Here is a 26,889-nt window from a genome sequence, read left to right as displayed (position 1 = left end):
CTATGTGCAAAGTAAACCTATTCATCTTTAAATTTAACCACCAGCCTAAGGAATCCATGCAGAATCAGATGTAAATTTAGTGGTGGTATGGATGGTGTAGTGAAATATGTTCACAAGTGATACCTTGGAAATACTCTTACATGAACTAAAATTTAATATGTTATGGAGAATAAAGTCTTTTGCACTTTAACAGCTTGATCAAAGCCCTGAAGACAAAAGAAAAATTCCCATTCACTTGTGTGAATGCTGGACCAGATTGATTCAGAGAAAATAACAGACCATATGTTTCTGATTCCACTGGTCTTTTGGTGGTGAAGAACAGACACTTCTTTGACTAAGGAAGTACTAGGACTCTCAAAGAGAGCAATCCCTGATTTACTTCATTCTGGGAGGAGAGTGTGACCTGCCCTTGAGTGCATGCTTTCTTAACTCCTTAACACATGGCAGTAAGTAAATCCTGCAGAAAAGCTGCTGAACTTGCACATGCAGTAACTTCTAAAGTAAACTCCACAGCTGCCAAAAAGTGTATGAGGAGTCAGAAATAACTTACAATATGGCAGGTGTTACAGTGCAATAAGGGCATATCTTAGGTACATTATAAAATGCAGACTGAAGTGGTTCCAGGACCTAAGAGTTATTACGATACAGACTGTGAGGTTGCTATTTAGATTAAATTCCTCCTACCATGTCTTCAAACCAATTTTTTTCCCCTTATTTGCTCCATTCACCACATTTAGATGCCACCATCTTCTCAGAAAAGGAAATCCCCACTTCTCAGCACGAAACCTGAAAAGCTTTCAGTCTTAGAAGGAGCTGCTGAGCCTACATCCTACAGCCAGGTAACCTAAGCCGTGTGGAAATACAAATGGTTCACAACCTTCAAGACCTTCACAGTGGGCCAAGCTCAGGACCTAAGCCAGCACCATTAATACCTCAAGCAGCAGACAGCACCAATCAGTGGGAAAGTAGGAAGTCAAGAAAGTGGGGAGCATTGCCAAAGCACTGAAGAATATGTGAGCATTAAAGCACCACTGTTGGAAAATGCTCCCATTAGTTCTGTGTGTGCTGGTACATCTCTGTGACAATGCTGATGCAGGAGATGCTGACTTTGTCCTGTGAGCAGGATGCTGCCTCCCAGTTAACCAGACCTGTCTCCAGTGGGATGCTGCCCCCTGACTAATGATCCATGTTTCCCAGCCCACTGCAGCATTGCTCCTGCTCAGCAACACGGACTCCACAAAGCTGGCATGCCCTCAGTGCCTGTGGAAAGCATATCCCTAGGTAGGGCATATGCTCTGCAATCCCAAAAATCCAGGTTTTGGGGGAACTCTTGAGTCAATTCAGAGGGACTTCACAGCTCTAAGAATCTGACTTTTTGGCCCTTTTGAAAAATCTCACACTAGATCTTACAAAACTGGCAGCATTCATGAGAGTATAAATTAGGAATTCAAAAATAATTCCTCCAAGAAATAAACCCCAACCTTTCATCAAGCCAAGGCTCCATCCTGCAATAGTCAAGTCCAGAAGCCAGGATCACATTGCCTCATCTCTAATGTAAAACAAGAAGACTGGAAAGAGCTGCAGGCAGGATTTTTCTTCACAGGAGGAAATCCAAGATGGTGGCTGCAAAGTGACAAATTCCTGCTTGTGCTGTTTAATTTCTGCTGAACCCAATGAGGCTGTTTAATGAGCCTGGCATTAGCATAAAGTGGCCTCTTGCACCCACATGGCCTTATGTTTTTTGGATCAGTAGCACAGGTATCATGAGAAACACTCCTCAATTTCCCTAGAAGGTAGTAAGAATATGGAGTGATAAAGCAAAAGTTTTCTTCTTAAACATGGAGCTAGTCTCCAATTTATACAAAATTTTTTTTTCACTTGTTGATAGCAGAACTGTAGACCTTATTCAGATCTGCAGGTTTGTTGCTTTGGTTTGGTTTGTTGCATTTCTCAAGGAAGCAGAACTGTCTCCCCTCCCACCACACCCCCAAATGAGTGCAAGGTGGTTACTCCACAGTGCTTGTTTGGGGAGGAAGACTGTTTGTTTTTTGAAGCCACTAAGGTTGTCATTCCTTCTATGGTGCTAACCCCTCCTCCTGGCTGGAGATTATTCCTTATTGGCACCTTTCTTCTGTCAGAGATCTGTTCTGTTTGGTCTCTCCTCACACTTTTTTCACGTTGCAATGCAGCACATCACATAACAGCTAAACCACAGAGCAGAGACACAACTAGCATTGGAGGGTGGCTCCCTTCTCATCCAGCATTTCAGCTTCATTTGGCTTGTGACCAGTAGCCATTGACTCCCTAACACAGAGATGGACTCTCTTATGCTCCTTCTGCCTTACCACCCTTTCTTAAATCCTCCACTGTGCCAAAAAAACCCCAACTTTGAACGGTATTTGGAAGCTTTTTGATTTCAACATTTTTAAAGGTGTCGGGCTGGGACTTTCCCCAAAAATAGCAATAGTTAGGTTAGCTAGCTATCATGTTTTAAATGTTTGTTATATTTTTTAAGAAGTTTTTTCCTTTCTTCTGAAATGTGCCAGAAACATGGGGTTTCTGTTCTATACAGTGGTTCCACTCACTTTTATTGTCCTGGTTTTTGTAGGAACAGTGGTTTAGGAAGACAGGAAAGAGACAGAGCAAATAGTAAGCACAAATCAGGGACAATTTCCTTGTTCTTCCCTTTAAAAAAAAGTCTCATTTGTTTCAGGCTTTCTGTAACGAATAGCTAAAAGCATCCTAAGTCCCATTCTAGCTGGGCAACAGATATATCTCGAAGTGTGACAACCTGTTCAACTTAGTGAGACTTTATCTTTTACTTAAACACTAAAAAAGTGTTTGCCCTGTGCCTGCAAGCAGCTGCATATAGATGGCGATGCACTGAACTCACCCAGGAAAGTTTGAACTGCAAAGCATACAGTAAATCCATTTGGGAGTATAAACACTATTTTTTAAATTCCTTCTAATTTTCACTCATCCTGGGAAATTTTTGCCCTTAGTAAGCTTCACAAGTCAAATCAGGCAAGCAGGACACTGCTTATTTTTCAACTCCAAGTGATGAAGGGTGGAGAAAGGATTTGTCATCACACTAAGTTCTGGGAAGGGCTTTGGGTCCCAAACATTGTAGTCAGTGGAGAGAGATGGCAACTCCCATCTCAAATTGCAGGTATGTGAAAGCACTCTTTGGAAAAGCTCTTTTCTCTCTTCATGCCTTTGGAAAGAACCCAGGTGATGAAGACAGATATAGATAGACAACAGCTGTAGGAAAGAAAAAGCCTCTTTTTTTTGGTTTTTTAATCAGTCATTGCTGTACAGAGGAAAAAGCTCACACACACATATACATAGACATGCAGAGTCCCCACCGGACAGAGAACAAGAATTACATCCCAAGAAATGCAAAAGACCTCTGTGAGACCTAGACTCAGATCAGTACTTAAATGTGCTACAAGGGCATGAATAGTTATATATTTTACACAGCAAATATATAAATGCTTGCACAGCATCAGGTACATAACTCAGCTTTGCATTCATGCTACCACAGTGTTTTTAGAGTAAACTTGTGTTCTTGCACACCAGCCATATGTGAGTCAGGAAAACTGTGACTCAGTTTAATTTGGTGCAACTTACACTGGACAAGTGTTTAGGAAACTGTTGTAGGAGGAAGAGAGCCTTATATGCCAGGCTAAGGCTGGGATTATGTGTCATCTGGCTTGGCAGGTCTGGGGCACTAACTGGCATCACATATCAGGTTAGGTTAATAATCTACCACTTGGTTCTGCTTGAGCAGACCCGTGTGCCCAAACTAGGGATCAGTTGACAAACCCAGAGTCTCAGGGGAAAAGGGTTAGTTGCTCTGTGATCAGCAGGATGGCACTTGCACCACGAGATGTTCAGACCTAATGCCTGGATCTGCCCTGAATCAGAAGCTACATCTGGAAAGTAGCAATACACATCCAGCTCTCCAGGGATGCCCATGGCAATGAAAGCAGGCTTGGATGACAAAATGATAGATAATGGCAACTTGGACAAGATATTACCAGAATGGGAGAAAAAGTTAAAGGGTATAAAAATACCTGCTTTGTTTAACAAGATACCCCAAGAGACTGGGAAGACATTCCCTCACTCCAAACAAGTCGGGAATTACCTAGTAGGCAAAATGATCAACAAGGGCTCCTTTGCCAAGGTGATGGAGGGACTGCACATCCCCACAGGGGAGAAGGTAAGCTCATAAGAAGAGGGTAACATGCACTAGGAATCGCAAGTAACCTCACACTAATTTACAGCAGAAAATTTCAGACCATTTAATCTGAAAACCACAGTCTACTCAGTGAATTATCCTCTGAACCTTATCCTCATAAATTAACCTCATAAATTTAGTTTATTGCTCATGTATAATCAATTACATGTGTGAATACATATTGAGTGCAACTATTTTCACAATTATAAAATATAGACAACAGAGATATCCTCCTGCTGAAAGAGAGAAGGATGCTGGCATAAAGACAATTTCCAATCTGCTTTGCCTAATAATCCTCATTTAGCAATTAGTGCCTTGCATCTGAACTTGAAAGTTATGGACAACACTTAGTGAAAATTAGCTGCTCCAACAGCAAATATTGATATCGCAGGACACACATAGCATCTGTTATCTCTAGTTCAGTTGGGATAAAATAATATACCACTAGATACAAGTGTGGAAAGGTGGGTTGCTCTCAAGTAACTTTTTGAATTTTACTTCTCTTGTGGCTTCAGTAGCTTCACTGTCTGAATAGCTCCCCAAACTGCAAAGAGTCCAATCTCAGCCCATAATAGCCAGTACCTGGAATGGCTTTTAGACTAAGTCAGAAGGGAGCATGTTGGAAAAAAATTGCGGTGTGTTTCAGATGCAATTATCAGTCAAGCATGTATGGATTTTTGCATTTCAGAATATTTTATATGTGCCTCTTTATTAATGAAGTGAGAGGGACAGATATGACAGACTTCAGCCATCTCGTTTTGCCCTTCAAGAGAAATAAAAAGCAGATTCTTCCATCAGGAACCTCTCCCTCTGTGGTACTGATTATCAACACCATGTCAAAAAAAGCCTCTCCCTCATGAGAGCTTACTCCATATCCTTCTGAAAACTAATCCTGGTTGCAAAGCTTGTTGCTAATTTGCAAATATCCTGCCATTTAGGTAGCCATAAAAGTCATTGACAAGAGGAAAGCCAAGCAGGATTACTATGTTTTAAAAAACATGAAGCGTGAGCCACGGATACACCAGATGATTAAGCACCCCAACGTTGTTCAGCTATATGAGACCTTGGAGACTGACAACTCCTATTACATGGTGATGGAGCTGTGCCTTGGTGGGGACCTCCTGGACAGAATTTGTGACAGAAAGAGGCTGGTGGAAGAGGATGTAAGGAGATACACCAGGCAAATTCTGTCTGCAGTAGAGCACCTGCATTGCCAGGGGATTGTTCACAGGTAAGATGTTTCTCCTCTTTCAAACAGTAAGAAAAGAAAGTGTGCAAGAATATAGAGTGTTCTTCTTCACCAAGAGAATTTCTTTATTTTTCCCTAATAAAAACAGGAATTGCAAAGAAGACTATGTACTCTCAGCTCATATTAATGAAGCATTTTATTCTCAGTAGTGGTTACTACTATTATAAGTTGTTATGAACTCCTTGCACAGTAAAGTTGCAAAGATACTTATCCCAGGGACAAGAGCTGATGAGCACAACAAACCAATTCTTTACCACAATTTTCTCAGAATTAGTTCATGACAAATGTCATGAACTCATTCAAATATTTTAGTGTGGCTACACATATAAATATTGTCCTTTGGTTAACCACAACATATTGAAATAACCATACATCACTCAGAACAGAAAACTGAGGAATCACAGCCCATGGCTTGTCGAGACGACAGGACCCACAAATCTGGGTCTGTGACAGGTTGATGACCCTCCATGTTGGCTTGTGCATTACAAGGACAGATCATACGTGGTGTCACTGCTAGAGGAACCTCAGCAGCCCATGCAGGGAGAGCTGATCATCCCCTCCATCAGGGATCTCGGCACATATGCCAAGAGCAGCAGTGTAAGGCTTGTATGTTAGGTGGAAGAATAGGCAGGAAGCAGTTTTTCCCACCGTTTTTCTGTTTAACTTAATGATTCACAGTCAATCAGATTCGTAATTTCAAGTGGTAAGTGCACTCACCAAGAAAGCCCACAGGACCTAACAAGTAATCCAGTTGACTCCATTGTTACAGCAACCATGAAACAAATAAGCTGTAAATGTGATGCCTCAGCATTTACAAGTGCTTTGTGACTTGAAATGCTTGCAATCCAGCACTTCATTATATTGGATTTTTCAATTAATAAGGAATGAACAAGAAAGAAATAGTTAGTATCAGACCTACAGAATTTAAACAAACAACAAAAACAAAAAACACCAGAAAATAAACCCAAGGGGCTTCACCCATTTAGTCCAGGCTGGCATCCCTGCCTTGCTGGTTCCCTAAGTAATCTATTTTACAGCATTTCTTCAGTGCTTACAATCATAACATTTATGTTCTTCCCATGACAACATTCACCATTAATTTCTCAAGTCCTGTTCCCATCTTTTTGTTTGGAATAATTGTTCACAATGAGCATGAGAGTAGCCTGACTTCTTGCCCTACTTCTTTCTTCTTCCATCATTCATGGTTTGCTGGAAAAACTTAGTGAGAGAGAAGAATTTTGCTGCACACCCTGAGAGTAGCCAGGTACAAAGTGGCATGAGCTCCCCTGGTGACTTGATTTACTATCAAACTACCCTAACCAAGGGAAAATTCATTCCTGGCAAAATTCATTCCTGGCTCTCCAGCACTTTGTTGTCAGGTTTATGAAGTTGCATGGTCTGGCAGGATCCCAGTCACAGGTGTAGGTTCAGTCAGCAGTACTTCAACTCGTGACCTGCTGCTAGCTTTGAGATTCAGACCTATAGTCTTGACCTCTTAGCAGAAGCAGATTGAGGAGGATCTGGACAGGCTTCCCTGCTCAGCTCCAGCTGCAGTGATTTATTACAACTCACTTCAGAGATTAAACCAACAAGGATAATTGTGGGTGTATCCTCTTCTGAAAAGAAGGCATCAATGTTTCCAGAAAGATGAGCAAAGAAGTAGGAAAGTTACCTCACAAATCCAGTCTGGTTTTCCCATCTAAGCACTGAGCAAAACTCAACTCCTTGCATTGCTTTAACCCAAGGAAAGGAGGGTTCCCAAGCTGCCTGTTGGGAGCAGCTGCTGATCTGTGGGGAAGATCCTGGTAGAACGACACCAATTATACATTCATGAGATGGATAATTGTGTGCCAATGCTTGGGTCTATGCCAAGAATGGAGGTGTCTGGTGATTATAAAGTCTCATCCCTAAGCTCATCACTTAGGAATGTCCTAATTTAATTTACTTTTCTCAAAAGTGTCTTATGGGCATTCCTGATTTTTAACCCTGCATATATCTCAGAAAAACAGTATTTTCTACCGCCTTGATAACGTACTTGATGAAAAACTGGCTAAATTTGTAACTGTTTTTAGTCCAAATTGATATATCTCAACAGAAATTTGACACTATGTTCAGACAGCTATTTGGTTTCTTAAGCTTTACTTCTCCAATTCATCATTAAAATCAGCACTGATCCAACAAATCCTTACAGGTTAAATTAAGTTTGAGTCTACATTTCACAGTAAAGGTAGTAACCTTTCTTCTCCATGCAAGATCATGGATGATCTTTTGCCACAGTTGCCAAAATGACCCAGAAGATGGAGCATTGACTTACTTGTTCTCCCAGCATTTTGCTGTGCCAGATATAAGGAGGCTCAGGCACAAGATCTGGCTCAACAGCTCCACAAGCTAACATTCATCAGCTGAGTTCTGCTTACTATCCCTATGCCTGCTCTGGACACGGCCAAGTGGTGAGGTAATGCATCTGAGCTTAGAAACCTCCAATAAAGACGTGCAAGCTAAATCCCATCACCTTGCAACTGGATTGGGATAGCGCATGCACACAGTCAGTTACCAACCCCTACAGCCGGCGCTTGTGAGGTGGCAGTAACTTGCTTGTATGTACAGTTCCTAATTTTTCCTGGCTGTTTTTCCTGGATATTTTCCCTTCTCTCATATAAAAATGTCATATATGCCTTTGAATCTCTACTGAACCAAAGTCCTGGAGAAACATCACAAGCTGCCCTCTACGCTCTCTCTCTCTGAAGTACCCATGGGAATGAGGGGGAAAAAAATCACAGTGTTACTTAAATTTACAACATTCCTTGGAAAGTTTCCTTTGGGAAAAAAAAAGAACATGAGGTATCTTTGATGTAAGATAACTTCTGACATTACATAAACTTTCATAGTGACCATTATCAGGTATTTCAGGCAAGAAAGTCTACATTTTTACTAACTCTGTGAGCAGTCAGCTCAGCCTATAGAACAGCGGTTGTAGCAATCTAATATAACATTATTTAATGGCAGTGAGTGAAAGTCATCAGAGTGCACTGTGGGGTGCTAAATCTGATAGAAATGTCAGATTTGCAGTAGCCTGAAACACAAATAGTTTTAAACTGCAGCACTTCAGTGCACAGAGTTATGACACAGGCAGGCTATGAACAAACTTACCTTAAATCTACCTCCCAGCTTTTGGGCACTGGCTAATTTTCCACTCCAAGAAACATGCTACTCGAATAAAACTTATTAAAGAGATATCGTTAAAATCATCCCCATTCCCATTCTCAGCCTGGGGCAGCAGAGGGTTTTGAATGTAATGCTGTCCCATCCAGAGCCACAGAGTTAAAAGGATGTTCCCCTCAACCCACCCATCATGACCACCTCCAGACTTGATCCCCTGCAGCAATGCAGTGCTGTTCATGCAGCACCAATCCATCCAGCCCGTGCTCCTTGTTCCCATCACTCCTTCTACTTTGTCCTCCTGTGCTCTCCAAGGTCTCTCTAAGAGCTGACAAAAGAACTTTATAACTTCAGAGCAGGTGGGAGAAAAATCCATGTTCCTGGAGTTGCTTCTGAAACTTGTTCTGTCCCTCTCATGGCCGAGGGAAGCCCCCAGCAGCAGACTTTGACAGGACTTAGCAAAGCATTGCAGGCTCTTCAACTGGCTCCCAACTCTGAAATTACACTGTCTGAGGACTCCTCTATGATGAAATAGATTTTGATTGCCACTTCAGGCACTCTCCACAGTGGGGCATTATTCTGGCTTGTGCTTTTACTTTGGAAATATGTAAAAGTTCACACAAGTACCCGAGCCAACATTTTTCTTGCAGCTAAAATTACATCCTCCTTGCAGGGGCAGGCTGACACTGGTTGACCCTGTTTTCACAAACATCACTGAACATGTCTCCACTTTCACAGTATCTGTCTCCAACACAGCTTTGGTACATCTCCCCTCTTAAACAAGCAAGGCAAGTCTCACTTTCCAGTTCCCCTCTCATTCTTCGCATCTCCCCGGCACGATTTACTTGCAGAGAAATAAGAAATATTCTGCAGTGCTCAGTGTTTCAAAAAAGCCAAAAGAACTCTGGTCCAATATGCACAACTTTTTTACTCAAAAGAAGAAATAAATGCAATTCATTAAAAAAAAGTCTATATTAGTAGAACAGATGATTCCTAAAATTAATAGTCTATTTAAAATATATATTCATAAAATATTCCCTGAAATACTGAAAGTTTCCATTTTCCTGACTGAAAACTTCAGGAAGGAATAAGGATCTTGTTCACAATTGTAGGCAGAGCTTTGCAGAACTATTGTTATAATTTCAATTAAATTTTGCCAAAAACTATCCGCAAATGTTTAGCTGGGACATCAGGCACCCTAAAGTTTGCTTTCTGTCTTAATTTCAGGGACCTAAAAATTGAAAATTTTCTTCTTGATGAGAACAACAACATCAAAATCATTGGTAGGTACACTGCTATCTGAGAAGCTTGTTTTCTGCTTTTTCTGTGTGTGTGCAGCTTCCAGTGACAGTTCAGCTACTATTCAAACACCATACTTGATGAGTGAGATTGTGATTATTCAATAAACGTATTTAAGCTTTTAGAATAAATAAAAGTTATGAATTATAACTTAACATCCTGTTTGTTTGAACTTTAACTGAAACATACCTTTAAGAGAACAAGGAAAACAATTTTGCCTATTGTTTTCCCTTGTGTTTTGCTGGAGAAGCAAGAAACAATTACAGCTTTTACGTGTAGAAAGCTGCTCCTAGCAGAAGTGATTTGTAGACAAAGAAATAAATCTTCTGGGGTGAAACACAGGTACGGACACATTAGTTTCTGTGGAGTCATTACTTCAACTAGAGACCTTATCATTTGGTATGTGTTTAAAAAAAAAGACTGTTTTGGTCACTAATAGAAATCTTGCTAGGGCTGTGAAGCAAACATTTATAAAAATGAGAGAATTTGCACCAAGCAGTTAACACATCTCAGAGAAACATTAATTTTATTCTACGGGAACCTCACAGAAAAATCCCCACAAGGGATGCTAAATCTTAGAGAAGCCACATGTTTAACCCAGTGTTTCCCAAACTTTTAAAAGCTTAACACCTCTGAGAAAAAAAGGCACCAACTCTTCACCCCTGTTTTATAGCCAGCCAGTCCTTTACAATCACACCTTTCTCTTTCCTCCCCCTTGCACACATGCACATACACAGAGAAAAAGGCTTAAGTTAGCACTTTTTTCCCCACATTTACCATGGGCTAAAGCACACGGAGCTGAGCCCAATGTCGTAGCTCATTAAGCCAGGCTAATGTGGCTGTGTTGTTAAGCTCATGCACTCAACAAGGGCAAAACAAAATAGTTAAGCCAAAATCAACTAAACCAGGTCCATGGCTGGGTAACTTTACTGTAAGTTCTCTGCTAATTCATAGCATGTTAATTCAAACCCAAATTGGCATCCACAGCTGAGACATCAATAGATGCTACAACTATTTCTCCTATTTTTGGACAACTGGTAAATTTAAAGTAGTTTAAAAAGAGACTAAAGCTTCTTTGCCTTTGGCTTTGTGACCATTAGATTTTGGACTGAGCAATACTACAAGGTTTGAGGGTGTCTCCCAGGAGCTGTTACATACCCAGTGTGGAAGTCCAGCTTATGCTGCCCCAGAACTGCTTGCTCATAAGAAATATGGTCCAAAGGTGGATGTCTGGTCCATGTAAGTAGATCTAAAAATGTACTTATTGAAACACTCTCACCACTGAATGGTTTAGATAAGATTCTGATATAAATGGGTTGGTGGCATTCAGCTTTGGGGCATTAAAGGCAAAAGCAGAAATATATCAGGGAAGGGTTGCCAGAAAAAAAAAAAAAAGAGTATTTAGAAATGTGCCTCCATTTCAAGACACTGGAGAGAAAAAAAAGGCATAATCAATACTCATGCTATTCTGGAGAAACCCTGTGCCAAGAGAAGCCAGCAGAAGGTAGGGTATCTGCATATAGGAACCTGTCCTGAGAAGTCAGAGAAATAACTTGTACATATCAATCCCCTCAAATGAACCCCCTGCCTTCCTGTCCTGGCAGGCAGTTTCAGCTGATAGCTGAGTACCTTCTGTCAAAATCAGACTCTGTGAAAGCCTTGGACTGACAAATGGCCATTTTCTGTCTAAGGCATATTTTGCCAAAAGAAGAAATCCATACAGAAAAACTGAGTCTGAAGGACACAGAGGCCAAAGATGTGTTTATAACAGAGCTATGAGATCTCCACCCATACCTTAGCAAGGCCCTTTATACTGAATTATGATAATAATGTGGAGTTATTTTCCGTCATAGGTGGCACAAACCTTCATGGACTCAATTTTCCTTTTTTATTACATCTACAGGATACATCTCCTGTAACAAGCAAGAATGCAGAAGCTGCCAGGAGAAGAGCAGTTTCTCACATAAAGTATCTCAGACTTTTCAAATGCATTTCCAGTTTGCAGTTCTAGCAGTCAGGTTATGGGGGTATTTACATTATTTTTCTAAGTGGGGCTGGTAAAACAATAATATATTAAGTTGATTTTCGTATTCTTTAATCTTCATGGATCTGGACAGGAGAACAGCTCTCCATGTCCATCATTTGTCCAAAGGCAGTTCATGTTTTTCTGTATGTATGTATGTTTATATATTTATATATATATATATATATGCAAGTGTATCACCTTCTCCTCAGCTTTTTCATAGTAACCAGATGTCTGTGTGTCCACCTAGGAGACATTTTATAAGCCAATTTCTAGCAGGTATGATTCAGGGTATGGCAAGTGAGCATGAATAATACAGACTGAACTGAATCTTTGCCTAGAGCATTAAGATGGAAAAAAAAAAAAGTGGCTCATCAAATGCACCTTCATCCAGACTCCTCCCACTTATTTACAGTTACAACCATAATTCCTTGCAGTAACCTGACTGACAAGTGTTAGAATAAAGATCCAGCTATTGAAGCCAATGATAAAGTCCCATGGATTTCAAATAGCTCACAAGGTTTCTGAGAGTAATAGCACTTTTTGGTTTAGAAGTGCCACCTCCCATCGCACCCCACAAGCATACTGATTTAAAGGATGTTAATGTTATGTTTCTAGAACAGGTTGTCTAGAAGAGTTGTAGATGCCCCATCTGTGGAAGTGTTCAAGGCCAAGCTGGATGGGGCCTTGGGCAACCCGGTCTAGTGGAAGTTGTCCCAGCCAGTGGCAGAGGGTTGGAACAAGATGGTGTTTAAGGTCACTTCCGACCCAAGCCATTCTATGATTGTGTTCAACACACAATGCTGCATTTGATCTAAACCACTTCGTTCAGGACACCTGCAAAAAGGAAAGGAAGGCCTGGATGTACACAGCTGCTCTGAACTGGGATGTCACTCTTGCCTGTCCCTCTGTGAGAATGAGGAGTCTCCTTGAGGAGTTCTCAGCAGTCTTAAACTGTGTTCTCAAAGGATAAATTGTTTTAGTTTGCTCTACAGGATTGCTGGTACCTACATAGAGACATCTGGTTCAGGTGCCTAAAGCAGAAAATTAGTTTTCCTATATGCTCAAAAGATAAAAAGGATTCATATGCACATAGTTATATAAAGTATATTACTCCTCTCAAGACCTGCTCTGGCAGACATATTATATATTTGGGGTTTCATCTAACCATGACTCCTATACCTCAGCTTCTTCTAAATTTACAGGGTATAAATGGTACACAAAGTTAAGGCTGAAGGGACACATGCTACCAAACTACTTCAATATATGTCTGATTTTCAAGAGTGCTACTCTGAATTTATGTAAGCATAGCACAGATTAATCAGGTCTAGAGGATGCTGTCAGCACTTAAATAGGATAATACTGATTTCACATTTCAGGTATCTGAATGAGGGCAAGGCAGTAATCTTAGAACCATTTACTGAGCTCACTATGTTAATAAACAGCAAATAACAGGTCAAGGTCTATATAAACTTATATATGGCCCTTGCTGTTTAATACAGACAGGTTCTGCACCTCAGGCATAAAGCATATTTAAAATTTAAATTGGAAATGTTAATATTATCATAATGGGAAAGGGAATTCTGATGGACTAAAATATTAGTTAAAAAGATAAGTTACTTCTGGTGTCACAAAATAAGTAAACGACTACAGATCGACTGGACCTAGAATCAAAAGATTTCAGTGTAGTGCAGAAAGACTGACTTTATGCAGCAGGACCGACAAGGAGTCGTTACAACAGGAACCAGAGAGCCAGTCAGCCAAAAGGACACTCACAAACCCAACCAGATCCAACTGCAATACAGCCAAGACTCCTGAGATGCAACAGTGAACTGCAGTGCCTGTTTGCCTAATCATGACTTCTGTGCAGAAGATTTTAAAGGTTCTTTGAAGGACTGCGAAGTGATTGGCTTTCATGCACCAGCTGAATTGAGGAAACAGCTGTTGTATTCATACAAATCCAGGTAGTTCAATAGGACAGAGGAGAAGCAGTTTGTATGGCTAATAAACTTTCAAGTTTAACATGCCATCAGATTCCATCTACAATTAACTACCAAGTGTGTTAGTGTTTGCTAGCTATGACTGTGTGCAGCTCCATCTCATGGTTTTTCAACTGTTTGAACACATTAATAAAAATCATAGTTGAGCACATCACAGATTTGCTTCACAGATATCATTTGCACTAGTGTACCAACCAGGTCAATTAAATTAGAGTTGCCTGAACTCCTAAAATTAGTATCTCTGCTGAGCTCAGTAGAGAAATGGTAAAGGACAGTCAGAGGGAACTCTGAACAACCGGGTCTAGAGAAAGGCATCACTGCCTTCAGCAGAGTGATTGGAACTGCATGATCTCTAAGATTCCTTCCAACCCAGGCCCTTCGATGATTCAATGATTCATTCTATGGTGAAGAACAGTGCTGCTGTGGCAGTGCAGTTCAGCTGGAGCAAGGAAGTACCATGGAGAGTGTTCAAGGAAACCTCCCTGTCCACAAACTCAGGACAGCTAAGCAAGTTTTCCAAATGTTGGTACTTCTCCAGACTGAATGGCAAACCTTCACAAAGTTTGCTGGTCGCTGCTAGCAGACTGTTAGTCTTTCGCAAGAGTTAAAAAAAGTTTTAAGTCTTTAGCCAACAGCAAGCTGTTACCAAATGAATGCCTTCTGGGCATAAGTCACACCTAATTTAGCAATTTGAGCAAAGCAAGAAGAACTTAATTACTACTTGGAACAAGATCTATTGCATCAGTCCCAGTTCTGTGTTGTCACTCAGCCTCCAAAGCAAAATGCTTTATTCTGATGGGCTGGGTACATTACACTGTCACTCCAATTAGCTTATTTTTAAAATAAACAGCAGGTCTCCACTTTCAACACCACAGGCTTTCCAGTCACTCACTGTACACTCTATTTTATACACACTTCCCACACCATTCTTTTCTAGATAAAATGGCATTTATGCAAAGAAAAAAAGGCGTAAAATGTGTATTCAGTACGAATTTCTGCTTAGAGGTGATCTGTAACCTCATTTGTGATGCTGAAGGCAACTCTCTGAAAACTGACTCATAGCTTTGTGAGATTTTTAAATAAGTACTTATTAGCATTATGTGGAGCTCTGATGTTTGTCTTTTCTTTTGACAGAGGTGTGAGCATGTTTGCTATGCTAACGGGCACATTACCCTTCACAGTGGAACCTTTTAATATCAAGCAACTACATCAAAAGATGTTAATTGGAGAAATCAGCCCTATTCCATCAGATATTTCCACTGGTAAAGCAGTTCAGTCTTTATAAAGAGTATCAATGCAAAAAAGTTTTAACCCATGTAATAATGTGGATTTAACAATAACTCAACCTTTTGGAAATTAAGATGTACCTTTTCCAGTTGCTGTTTGCATTTAGAAATAACTTTTTTGAGGCTATGGCAATATCTCTTTATCTCAGGCTACAAGAAAAATAACATTGTTGTCTCTTCAAAAGGCCATTATTCTTGGTTTTCATTTACAGAGGGAATAAAAGGTACATTGCTTTTACATAAGTGGAGTAGCTCTGCAATAAATGAGAACACTGCCGTGTTTAGTATGTCCCATGCTGTGTGTCACAACCAGGCATTCTTTCCTGTTTTTCCCACAAATAAGTTATCTAAACCTTAGATATATTTTCCTGGAGACCTTATCTTTTGGCTACTGACAGGGCCTACACTGAGATTATTAAAGACATGGGAGGGCTATTTTTGCGAAGAGTCCGTTCATATTTTTTGAGAGAAAGAACTGAAATGTAACATTTTCCAGTTAATTTTACTGACAATCTTTAATGAGGTACAGTCAGTGAAGTCTTTTAGGACAACTGGGAAAGATAGTTCTCAGAAATTCTAGCCTGAATTACAAACCATGGCTCTAAACCCCAGAATTCCTGTTGGTGTATATATGCTTTCAGTCAGCAGTACAAGGTTTACTTCCTCAAAGTTAAAAATTCTGCTGCTTTACAATGATTCTTATACACCTCTGGCTTTAATCCCCATTTTCACTCCACCTGGAGTAGCATCTTCTCTGTTGACTGTCACAGGCTCGGGCCCCTTCTCACAGCTGTTACGGTAAGTCTTCACTGACCAAGTCAGAAAGCAGAGCAGAGTGAGACATGTTTTGCCCAGCTATCTACCAGCAAGAGTTCAGATCTCCCCATGGTTTTGAGAAGCATGGCTATGATGTGAGGCAAGAATGATCCTAGGAACCAGGATGAGCTTCAGTGGCTGCCTGCAGCCAAGCACTGAAAAGCAGCAGACAGTTCCAGACTAAGCTAGCTGGATCTAGTCTGGAGTATTAAGATAATGTGATGATTCAATTTCTTTCTCTCCCCTAGTAAATGGAATAAGGATATCTACCATAGTTGTCAAGAGTGTTTGTACATTAGTCTCCCATTTCTCTTTCTTTGGAGATCAGTTGCCAGATAGCAGTTTCATTTTTGTAGAATCCTTCCATAGCTGCAATTATTATATTTCTAATCTTTCTTATTTGTGTTATTGTTATGGCTTCTACTAATAAATGCATTATCTCTGCTTTTCTACAAAGCCCACACAGTTAGTGGAAGATTGTGGGTAACTCCATTGTTCTCTTGCCCACTGGGAATTCAGTGAGAGAGCAGTAATAAACTAGCTTTGCATACTTTAGATCTAAACTCTTCTGAAGGAGATTACAAGTGAAAGGAGCAGTATGTTCACTCACTGCTCACTTGCCTTTTTGTTCACTTCAAAATTTCCCCAAGGGATATGGAAGAATTCAGTAAAGTTTTCCCAAGAAGAAAAAAAAAAAAACAGGGACTTTGTGCAGTGTTGGAGCTGAGTGATTGACAGACAGGAATGTTTGGCTCCAACTCCAGGGAGCCAAAGCACAACACATCATGTGAGCACAGAAGTCCATCTCCAAACCTCATTACAGAGAGTTTTATTGCTGTAATTGGCTTCTTTGGGTGAGGAACATAACTCCTGTGTTGTCAGCTGGCACAGAAGTGCCCCTTCTCAGAGGCCTGATCAAATGCTGAGTGGGCACAATGCTGAGATTACTGCTGATGGCATAGGCTGCATTCACTGGGGTAAACCAAGCAAATTAGGAACTGAGTTCCAGTACTGTATCTACAGCAGCATCCAAAGGTCCCTAGCAGGCATCCCAGCATGGTTTGGCCACTGCTGCCCACCCTCCCCTTGGGGGAAAAGTGTCACCCCATGGGACCACAGCAGACTCAGAGAAAAGCCCTAGAGACTGAATTTTAGCTGAGGCTCTTACAATGTCTTGAAGCAGGGCAAGTGCCACATTTCTGCAACAGGAAAAATATGCAGTGGTCAGATAGTGAAATATTACTAATAAACAAGCCATTTTACTGGAATACTGCACAGGAGCTGTACAATTCATGCAGTCTCTACTTGAGCCCGACCCTGCTAAGAGGCCTGGAGTCAAAGAAGCAGTAAAAGACAAATGGTTGAATGAAGGTTTCACCAGGAAAATACTGAATGCTGCTGCCTATGAGAACAGGTAACAGTTTTGACATCTGTCTTCTACCTTGGGATTTCTGGATTGCAGATTTGGGAGGGAAGTGTTTTTAGAATTTTGTTTGTTTGTTTTAGAAGATTTTTGTTATCTACTATGGGCTCTTCCAAAATGACAGAGTTTTACTTCAGAAAACACCACATCATCATTCTAACTGTGGATAAATTTTATTTAAGAGGAAACATCCTTATATAACTGTTTTTATCTATTGTATCAATAATTTTGTTCTTAACATGCCTCACAGCTGCCACTAATTTCAGTGTCCTTCTAATCCTTTCCTACAAAACTAGGTCTCGCATGCCCACCTGAAGAAATATTTTTATATTACACTAAAATTCTTGTTATTCTAATGATTTTTATTCTCACCCATCTTTGTAACTGGTTTTAACTATGCTCCATTTATTCTTAGCAGGGCACTTTATGGTTTAAGATTATTATAAAAGTTTGAAATAGTTATGTGCAATATGACACTTCACATAAACGTTGCCAATTTTCAAGATGTTATTCATCTTTCATATTGGGATGCTGCAAAGCATACTTTGCATGTCTTTAAATGCCTAAATTCAGTGATGGACCTTTTACATCATACTCACTGATTAAAGTAGCTAGTAATGGGTCACATATTTTATTCCCAAATTGTTCTGTAAAAGTCAGTATTTCACACTAATTGAAAAAGAGAATAATTTGGCCTGTGTAATCTGCACCATCTGCATCGGTGTCTAGAGGACTCTTAGCAAGTTCTCCTGCCATGGTGATCCACTACCAGTCACAGCCAGAGCTGTTAGAAATCTACTTGCAATTTCTGTGAGAGTTGCCCACTGTTTTTACCTTTGCTCTCCTTCCTTCCCTCACATGTCTGTGTTCATACTGAAGTTTGAAAAAATGTCTTAGGAGTCTCATAATCCAAGGCTGATGTATTTCTGTAATGCCTTTGCTGGACTTTTCTACTCACAGAAGCCCATGAGTAAAACAATTATCATTACAACAAAACATGTTTTATTTCACAATCTGAGTTATATAAAAATTGGAATCCTACTGTACTTTCTTTAGTTCTTTTTTGTCCTTCAAGACTTTCCTGCCTTTGCTACTTTTCTGTCTTCTTACATACATGCACACACACTATCTCCCTGTTAATCCGTTTGAGGATTAACTACTGTACTGAGAACTGAAACACACACATTTGATTAAAATGAGAAAATGCTGTTTTCCATATTTTAATTTTTCAAGCTTAATCCTGGTGGGTGTCCTTTCAGAGTAATCAATTATATCAACAATAGGATGTTTAATGATGCAGTAACAGAGCCCCAGCCCGGCAGTGAAGTTAGCGTAGCCAGACAAGAAGCTTATTGCACAACTGTGTATCATAATTTGCCTGTAAAATCAACTTAGCCAATTCCAGCTGCATCACAAGAAGTGTAAAGTCTGCTTACTGTAAATTCTGACATTGTACCTGGCTGTGTCATTTGTATTAAAATAATTTTTCCTAATATTTCAGATTTTGCCCCAGTGAATTGAATCCTGTTGTTTTAAACTACATGACAGAAATTATGGGGTTCAGTCTTTCAGAAGTTATCAACACTTTAATAAATAACAGACCCTCTCCTGCCATGGCTTCTTATTGCTTATTGCTGAAGAAACTGTTCAGGTACCAGAAAGACCACAAAAGAGCTCAGGTAAGATATTAGGATCATGAGAGGCATAAAGGGCTCCCTGGATTCTTATACAGAACAATCCAGCAGCTACATAGCACACATGAAAAAGGTGGTTGTCCAAGGAATGGGGAGAAGTTCATCAAAAAATAGTCATGAAATTGCAGATCCAAGTGCAGTCTCAAGAAACCTACATTCTGGCATTCTCAGAGGTGATTAATTTATGAGATTTTTTTATTCCCAGAGATAAATATACCTTTTTTATGACTAATGAATTTTTAAAATGAGCTGCTGGTTGTAATGGGATTGAGAATTATTTTGTTTTACATATAAGATTACTTTTCCATTGGGAAAAGGAGCATTAGCATCTCAGTGACCTTGCCATCCCTTTCCTTTCTGACTGGTCTGTGAGGGTTTAATCCAAAGTCTGGGGAGGTGAGTGGGAAGCTGTGAAAGTTGTAAAATCTTTTCCCAGCATCTTTTTTTTTTCATACTTTTACCCCTGTATCCTATGCTCACACTCCAGCTCCAGCTCACTCAGGGACATGGAGTGAGATCAGAAGGGACAAACATTTTAAAAATAAATTCAAAAAATTATGGTAATCATTGGTAAGGCCACAATTAGTCAAAAAAGGCTGTAAGCTTTTCTTTTACAACCGTCTCCACTAAGGGGTTCACAGCTCAGCCATAAAAATTTTGCTTCAGGCAGAAACTAGGCAGACAGGAAGCCAAATTCCAGCTTCCAACACACAAGTGCAATGGGAAAAGTTTCAGCTACAAAAACACACACATTAGCGATTAGCCTCCCATTCAAAGCCTTTGCCCTGGAGAAGCTGTATTTTGAGAAGGTCCAGTTGACTCCTCTAGAAATTATTCAGATGAGCTTGAGCAGATCCAGATCTCCATGCCAGCACACAGCCCCAAGGTCACAACAGTCTGTGCAGTGTCTGCAGACAGAGCCATAACTCAAAAATATGAGTTGGGGAGTGTGTGTGTGCATGCTTAGGGAGAAGAGACTTTTCTTCACATATGTGAATTTTTTCATATTACGATTTTAAGCAGGATCTGCTAAATCATAAGTCACTCAAAAAGACCCATATTGTGAAGGCTATTGACCAGCTTTCTAATACCTCTGGATGTCAAGCTGATTTACAGCCAGCAGAGATCTAGCCTTCCAGGCAAGTCATAGTGTTTCACATTTTGTATGACCTCTTTCAGCATCCTACCTGGGAGGAAGAGGGAAGTGATCATGTACATAAAGTTGCAAGCTGATTAAGGGTCTGTGATACTTCCTGCCACTCCTGACATCCAAAATGCCCTCTTAAGGCAGAGAGTCAAGCTGAATTCAAGCACAGACCCTTAAAATAGCTCTGATTGTAAGTCAATACACTAAAAATTATTGTTTTGAAGTCCTAGTAAATACATTTTCCAGGCAGACTGAAACCTTTGGTAGAGCAAGGAGGAAAGGAGAGGGAGTTTAACAAAGGAGTGAGTGACATCTTCTTTCTCTGTGTTGACATTTATTCAGTTAAAGGTTTAAACCCAAACCAGTAGTGACTCAAAATAATATGACCTGTTTCCAGCTCAAAAGAGTGACGACTTTCACAAAATCACAGCATCACAGACTGACTGAGTCTGGCAGGGATCTCTGGAAGCTGTCTGATCTAACCCCCCTGCTCAAGCAGGGCCACCTACAGATGCTTGCCCAGAACCATGTCCAGACAGCTTTTGATGGTCTCCAAGGATGAACACCAGCATCCCTGGGTACCTTGTGACAGTGCTTGGTCACCCTCACAGTAAAAAAGTGTTTCTTGATGTTCAGAGGGAAACTCTTGTGTGTGCTCCAGTCTCCTCTCTGTGGTGCAGAAGTCTCTACACTATGTCCATGTCTCTCTTGTACTGGGGAGGCCAGACCTGGACTCAGAACTCCCGGTGTGGTCTCACCAAGGCTGAGCAGAGGGGCAGCATCCCCTCCCTTGACCTGCTGGCAACACTGCTCCTATTGCAGCCCAGGATACCATCAGCCTTCTCTGCAGCAGGGCCATATTGCTGACTCATGGCCAACTTGGTGTTGACCAGGACCTCCAGCTGCTTTCCAGCCCAGTGGCCCCAGCATATGCTGGTGCCTGGGGTTGCTCTTCCCCAGGTGCAGGACTTTGCCCTTCCCTTGCTAGACTAAACCCAGCTGGGACATGTCTAAGCATGTAAACTGGATATGCACCTTGGGGTCTGTTCAGTTGTGTCATATCACAACTCCCCATTTCTACACCTTCCCCATGTCCCCTTCCACATAACTCCCAGTGCTAGTAGTAGTGCTTTCTTCTGCACCACAAAACAATGCTGATCTGCAAACTTTTGCATGATCAGTGTGGGAAGTTCTTAAGTTTGCAGGCAGAATCTCCCTTTGATGGTTTCACAGGGAAACTACTCACTTTTAGTAGGACATCTTTGCTGAGAACTTGAAATACAGGCACGAGCTAAATGTCTAAATTTGGCAGAGTGGATTCTACCACAAATAATACCTTCCAATATCTGCTACTAAGACACATAAATTAGGAAATTAGAACAGACCAATTCATACCATCTTTTCATGTCACTAAAAGTTTGTTTCCCTTTTCCCTCAGTACAAAGTTCATAAATGCTACCTTTAAACTCATGAACACAAAGCCTGCTACTAGCACAGTTTAGAGATCATTCTGTTATCAGACTGTAATTTCACTGTTTTTTCCCTAGATAATCACTCTACATAACTTGTTTCTTATTTTTGTCCCTCTATTCCCTCTTACATTCTTTTCTATTATGAAAATTGATATTTCTCCCTTGCTTGTTGTTAGGCTCTGCTACTTTTTGCAGTTAATACTGGTCTCTTGATTGTTTCTTATTCCAGGCTTTTCCATAATTAACCTTTGCAATCACTCCTCCCCAGGAGCTCTTTCAAATCATGACTGTTAGTGCTACCACCTTTTAACAGTTTCTCCAACATTCAATAATATTCGTATTTCTCAGCAAGAATTTGGGCAAAAACAGGGAAGAAAGAGAGCAAGGCTGGCTAAGAAATCAAGCTGGGCATTCTTACTCAATCAATGCTCTTATTTTTCCAATATCCTCTGGCCTGTTCTTCAGCAAAAGCTACTTTATGCACATACTTGCACAATGGCAAAACTTAGCCCTAAGCATATGTGAAGTATATAGGGAAAAGAAAAGAATGCGTCTCTTGGATCCCAAGGCGGAGCCCCACACGGGTGGCATGACGTTTTTGGGCAGAGGCAGAGCCAAGAGCAGCCCCCAGCTTCCCTGGAGACTGGCCCATGCTGTGCTGGCACAGCTCTCGAAGGAGGCAGCTGGCAGGGGATTATCTTGCGGGGAGGATTCTCTGCTTTGGTCTAAAAGAGGCCAAATTCAACCACCTCTTTGGCAGGCTGTGATGCACTTCTTTGACCACCCAGCCACAGAGAGCTGAAACTGAGGAAGAAGAGTAAAGATTGTTAACTGAATGCAAGGGGGAAATTTCTCACTTTTTATTCATCTTCTTGTTGAGATCCTGATGTTACTAGAGCTTAATTGCAACAGCATGGGTACTTTATATTTGTGTTATAAATTATGCCAAGGATATTTCAAAATGCATAGATAGATATTCTCTCTATTCTGTATAAAGCCAACTATTTGCTATTTATTACTAGCAGTGTGTCATCCGTCTTTAAATCACATAATATCCTTTCAGCTCTTCAGATCTTGCAAATATATGCATCTGCTTTAACTTTAAGGATATGGATAGTTTCACTGAGCTCAACAAGACAGCTTGTGTGTATAAAATTAAAGCAAAAAAAATAGAATTTGCATATAAATAAGTGGAAATTCAAATCTAAATTATGGAAACAGATAAGTAACAAGTAACAGTCGCAGGTAAAATGAAGAAACCTGAAAACTAATTGCTGTTGATTTACATTATTTCTTTCTATGACTATAAAGATTGTTTCATATTTCTATCCGCCTATGAAAAGAGATATTTACAGGGAGCTAATATTCATAAAGGAGCAAATTTATGGTAAAAAAATACTCCAGTATTTTTGAGCAAATTAGAAACCTCCTTTCCTCTCAGTGACTTGTAGAGAAAGTTGGCATCTGACTCTTCTGAATATTCTGTCCAAAAAGAATGAAGCATATCAAATATCAACACAAACAGAAAAGTAATTGCATTCATAATAAGGCCTATGAATAACAAGCAATAAAATATTCTACCAACACAATCAGCCCAAGACATTGTTTGGAATTCAAACGCGTATTCACAAAACAGTGCATTCAACCCATTCCAGGCAGCAGAATATGCCATGATTTTTCAATGCCAAGAAATATACAATTTCCTGAGGAAAATTTTTCAGCAGAAATTCTAATCGAAAACTGAAAGAAAAGGCCTGTGGAAATTACTTTTCATGTACAAACCCCCTGCATTTGAAAAACCAGCGTGAGTCATTGTATTTGCACCCTCTCCTTGTATACAGAAGTTTGTACATGCAAATAGTTTTGTTGGATGCAAACAGATGTGATTCTCATTTTTCTGGCTGCAATTAGAAAAGTCTGTTGAAAGCTTTAACCTTAAAAAAGCATAAGATCCTTTCCATGTTCAAATTTGAGCCATAAGTCATTGGATAAACTTAAAACACAGCCTGTCCTTTTATGCATAGTAGTTTCTCCAAGCAATGTATTTACATTTTATGTGTTCTGCTGTAGAAGAGGGAGCCTTAATGACTACAATTTGCCATCCAGAACTTTATAGCTGGTCCTTGCAGAAAATAGCATTTCTGCCAAAAAGCTTCCTGCCCAGGTGCTTAACCAATTAGCTCTTAAGAGGTCGGCAGTAAAACCAGTCATGGCAAGTTTTCCGATATACTGTATATAAGGTGACAGCTTGCAAAATGTAAGATGAAAATTTGTTTTCTTAACTAGCAGTGTGTAAAATCCTGGGAGACTATTTGATTGCATAGCCTAAAATATTTATGACATCTCAAATTCCCAATTGATCTAGTGTGGTTTTAGCAATATGTTGTCAACTTAAATGTACTTTGTTTCTTTTTATAAATAAAAAATTTATTTTAAAATAATTTCCCTAATTGTGATTGGGTGCTACAGGTATGTAGGAAGGATGCGGTGACCCCACAAATTTGAGGTTTAGGGTCCTTCAAATTTTTCCAAACATTTTTGCTATCTCACAAAATACATTCAAGCTATCAAAAGTGCCTTTTGTCCACAAATTGCACCCACATTTTAAAATGGCATGTTAGATTAAAAACATATTTTTCACAAGGGGAGTACTTTGCAATGCAAAGATTAGGAGAAAACCACGAGAAGGATGAATACACCATAGTAAACTGAATTACCTCTCTGCATATGGAAGCAAGAAGTTTGTATTATGTGGGGATGGCAGTAAAAAGATCAAAACTCACTACAGATAATCCTTGAAGTGATAGCCATGTAATGACAAAATGGGCCTGTCAGAGATGATATGGAGAGCAGCAAAAAAACAGCTGGGTGTTGCACTGGAATATCCATGTTGGTAGTTGTCTTGGTTTCAGAAACTCCATTTCAGAAATTCCTTTTTCAGGTGTGCCAGACCTGAAAGGAGATGTTCTATGACAGAAGCAGCACACAGAGCAGTCAGCTCATCACAGGACTTAGTTCTGTAGGAAGGGATTTATTCCCTCTATTCTTTGCTTTGCAAAGTTCTCCCCTTGTGAAAAATATGGTTTAAATCTAACATTTTATTTCACAGCTCTTGCATTTTCACAAGGTTTTGATAACTGAAACTCAGTGTGCATGAGGCTGACACAGTGAGGACTCTGAAAACTTGGATCATAGCTGATTTACAAGTGACCTACATATGAGAACATATCCCTTGTGCATGGAAGATGCTTGTAGGAGTGAGGGAAGCGGCACTGCAGCAAGCAGTGAGTCCTGAAGCCCATGTTCTTGTTGGGATGAATGGTCCTGTTACCACAGCTCCATGGACGTCTTCCTGCTGCAATTCCACTGCAGAACCTCCCCAGATGTGTTCTAGTCTCATGCTGACTACCTGCCCTCACAGCAAACAGCAACAGTCGCATGACATGAATCTTCCTCCTGGATCAGGGAGTGGCTCACAGCATTCTGTAATGTTTGTGCTTTGCAGCAGGATCTCTGTGGTACTCTGACCTTCCTTACACATCCTAGGAGACTCCGTCAGCCGTAAGCCTCGAAGGAAGTGCTATGGGCTCTCCAAATGCATTCTAGCATCCAGTGGATTTTCATGAAAACTTTGTCCCTACAGCCTCTGTGGTAAAGGGAAGAGTCTGCCAGCCCATGTACAGCTGGGTTTCTGGAAGAACCTCTGGCATAGGGTCTGTTCAGATGGAATGTTGATCTGTGTAACTAAGGCTTGTGTGAAAACAAGATTTCCCATTACACCTTATAGAGGGATTTCTTTTAAAGTTTGAGGTGCTTTTTTGTTCCCTGCAAAACAAATGGTGTCTGATCATTTTACAGAGGGAATATGAAGCAGAAAAACACAGTATTAATCCCAACAAACAGCGGAATAAAGAGTCAGAAACTAAGATTTCCCAGAAGGCTGAAAAGGACACTCTGGAAAACCTCAGAAATTATGGCAATACGGCATTTCCTACTGTACTAACACTGGCAATGCAAAATGCTATTCAAGAAGATGATATCACAATTGCATTGGAAAACCAAGAAAACTTCTCAAAAGGTACTGTTCTGAAATAAGTCTCAGCATGTTAGTTCAAAAGGGTAAAAGGGTATCTGTCTGAGGAAAAAAAAAGGGAACACAGTCCCTGAAAATGCTATAGAAATATCTTTGCATTTTGTTTTGAATTTCAAGTATTTTGAGCAATTTTTCCCAGGCCCAAATCTGGTGATAGATTTAATTTTGATCAAGTGAAATAATTTTCAGATAAACACCTGACCCAGTGCAAACTCTGCAGATACTGATCACAAATAACTGTTCCATGTCCATGTGTAGGTTATTTCCTCTCTGAGTCACCCTGGGACAGTACTAGTACCTCTAAGGCACTTCCAAGAACATAAATTTATGAGTTAAAAAGGGCATTTATTTAAATTCCCGGAATGAATGTGAGCATGGTGCAAGTATCACGACTTCACTATACTCAGTGAGGGGTTGTACTCATATCCATGACATAATTTTCCACAGTCTCAAAAATATAGAGGATGCACAGTACTGAATAATCAAACTCTATATCTGAATATATTCTTGTTCCAGTTATTGCACCCCCACAACTATTTACTTATGTGCCATGTTTAAAATGATGTGATAATATCCCCAGAAGCATAAATGACTATGTTGTCCAGAGAAGCTGTGGGTGCTCCAACCCTTTAAGTACTCAAGGCCAAGTAGGATGGAGCTCTGAGCAACCTGATCTAGAGAATGGTGAATGGGGATTGGAATGAGAAGATCTTTAAGGTTCCTTCCAACCCACACTATTCTATTATTCCTTGATTCTGTAGTACTCACTAAAATTAAGCCAGACAGCTTTGTGCTGAGAGGCTCATTCAAGACTGTTCACCCATCCAAAAAACTGACAATTGCCTACCTGCAGATCACCATCTGCCTGAAATTATCACTGCAAAATTTCATTCTGTGTCAAGGTTTACTTTTATTTATGCCTTTACAAATACAGATTTTATTATGGGATGAAGCTGGTGTGATATTAGCATGTTATTTTCTTGAAAAT

The 26,889-nt window shown here is 40.2% G+C and overlaps 1 protein-coding gene across 1 annotated transcript; it reads left to right on the top strand.

The window, feature by feature from the left end:
- The first annotated feature begins 3,970 nt into the window (after positions 1-3,970).
- On the top strand, positions 3,971-25,903 carry LOC138107062 (hormonally up-regulated neu tumor-associated kinase-like). Its single transcript, XM_069008395.1, has 8 exons — positions 3,971-4,222; positions 5,179-5,471; positions 9,876-9,931; positions 11,048-11,186; positions 15,105-15,232; positions 17,351-17,486; positions 18,997-19,174; positions 25,667-25,903. Exons 1-8 carry the CDS (start codon positions 3,971-3,973, stop codon positions 25,901-25,903), a joined length of 1,419 nt encoding a protein of 472 aa, XP_068864496.1.
- Positions 25,904-26,889: the final 986 nt, after the last annotated feature.

Source organism: Aphelocoma coerulescens, chromosome 3, assembly GCF_041296385.1.
Source record: "Aphelocoma coerulescens isolate FSJ_1873_10779 chromosome 3, UR_Acoe_1.0, whole genome shotgun sequence".
Taxonomy (NCBI): domain Eukaryota; kingdom Metazoa; phylum Chordata; class Aves; order Passeriformes; family Corvidae; genus Aphelocoma; species Aphelocoma coerulescens.
The sequence above is the reverse complement of the archived record's forward strand: the minus strand, read 5'-3'. Positions and strand labels throughout refer to the sequence as shown.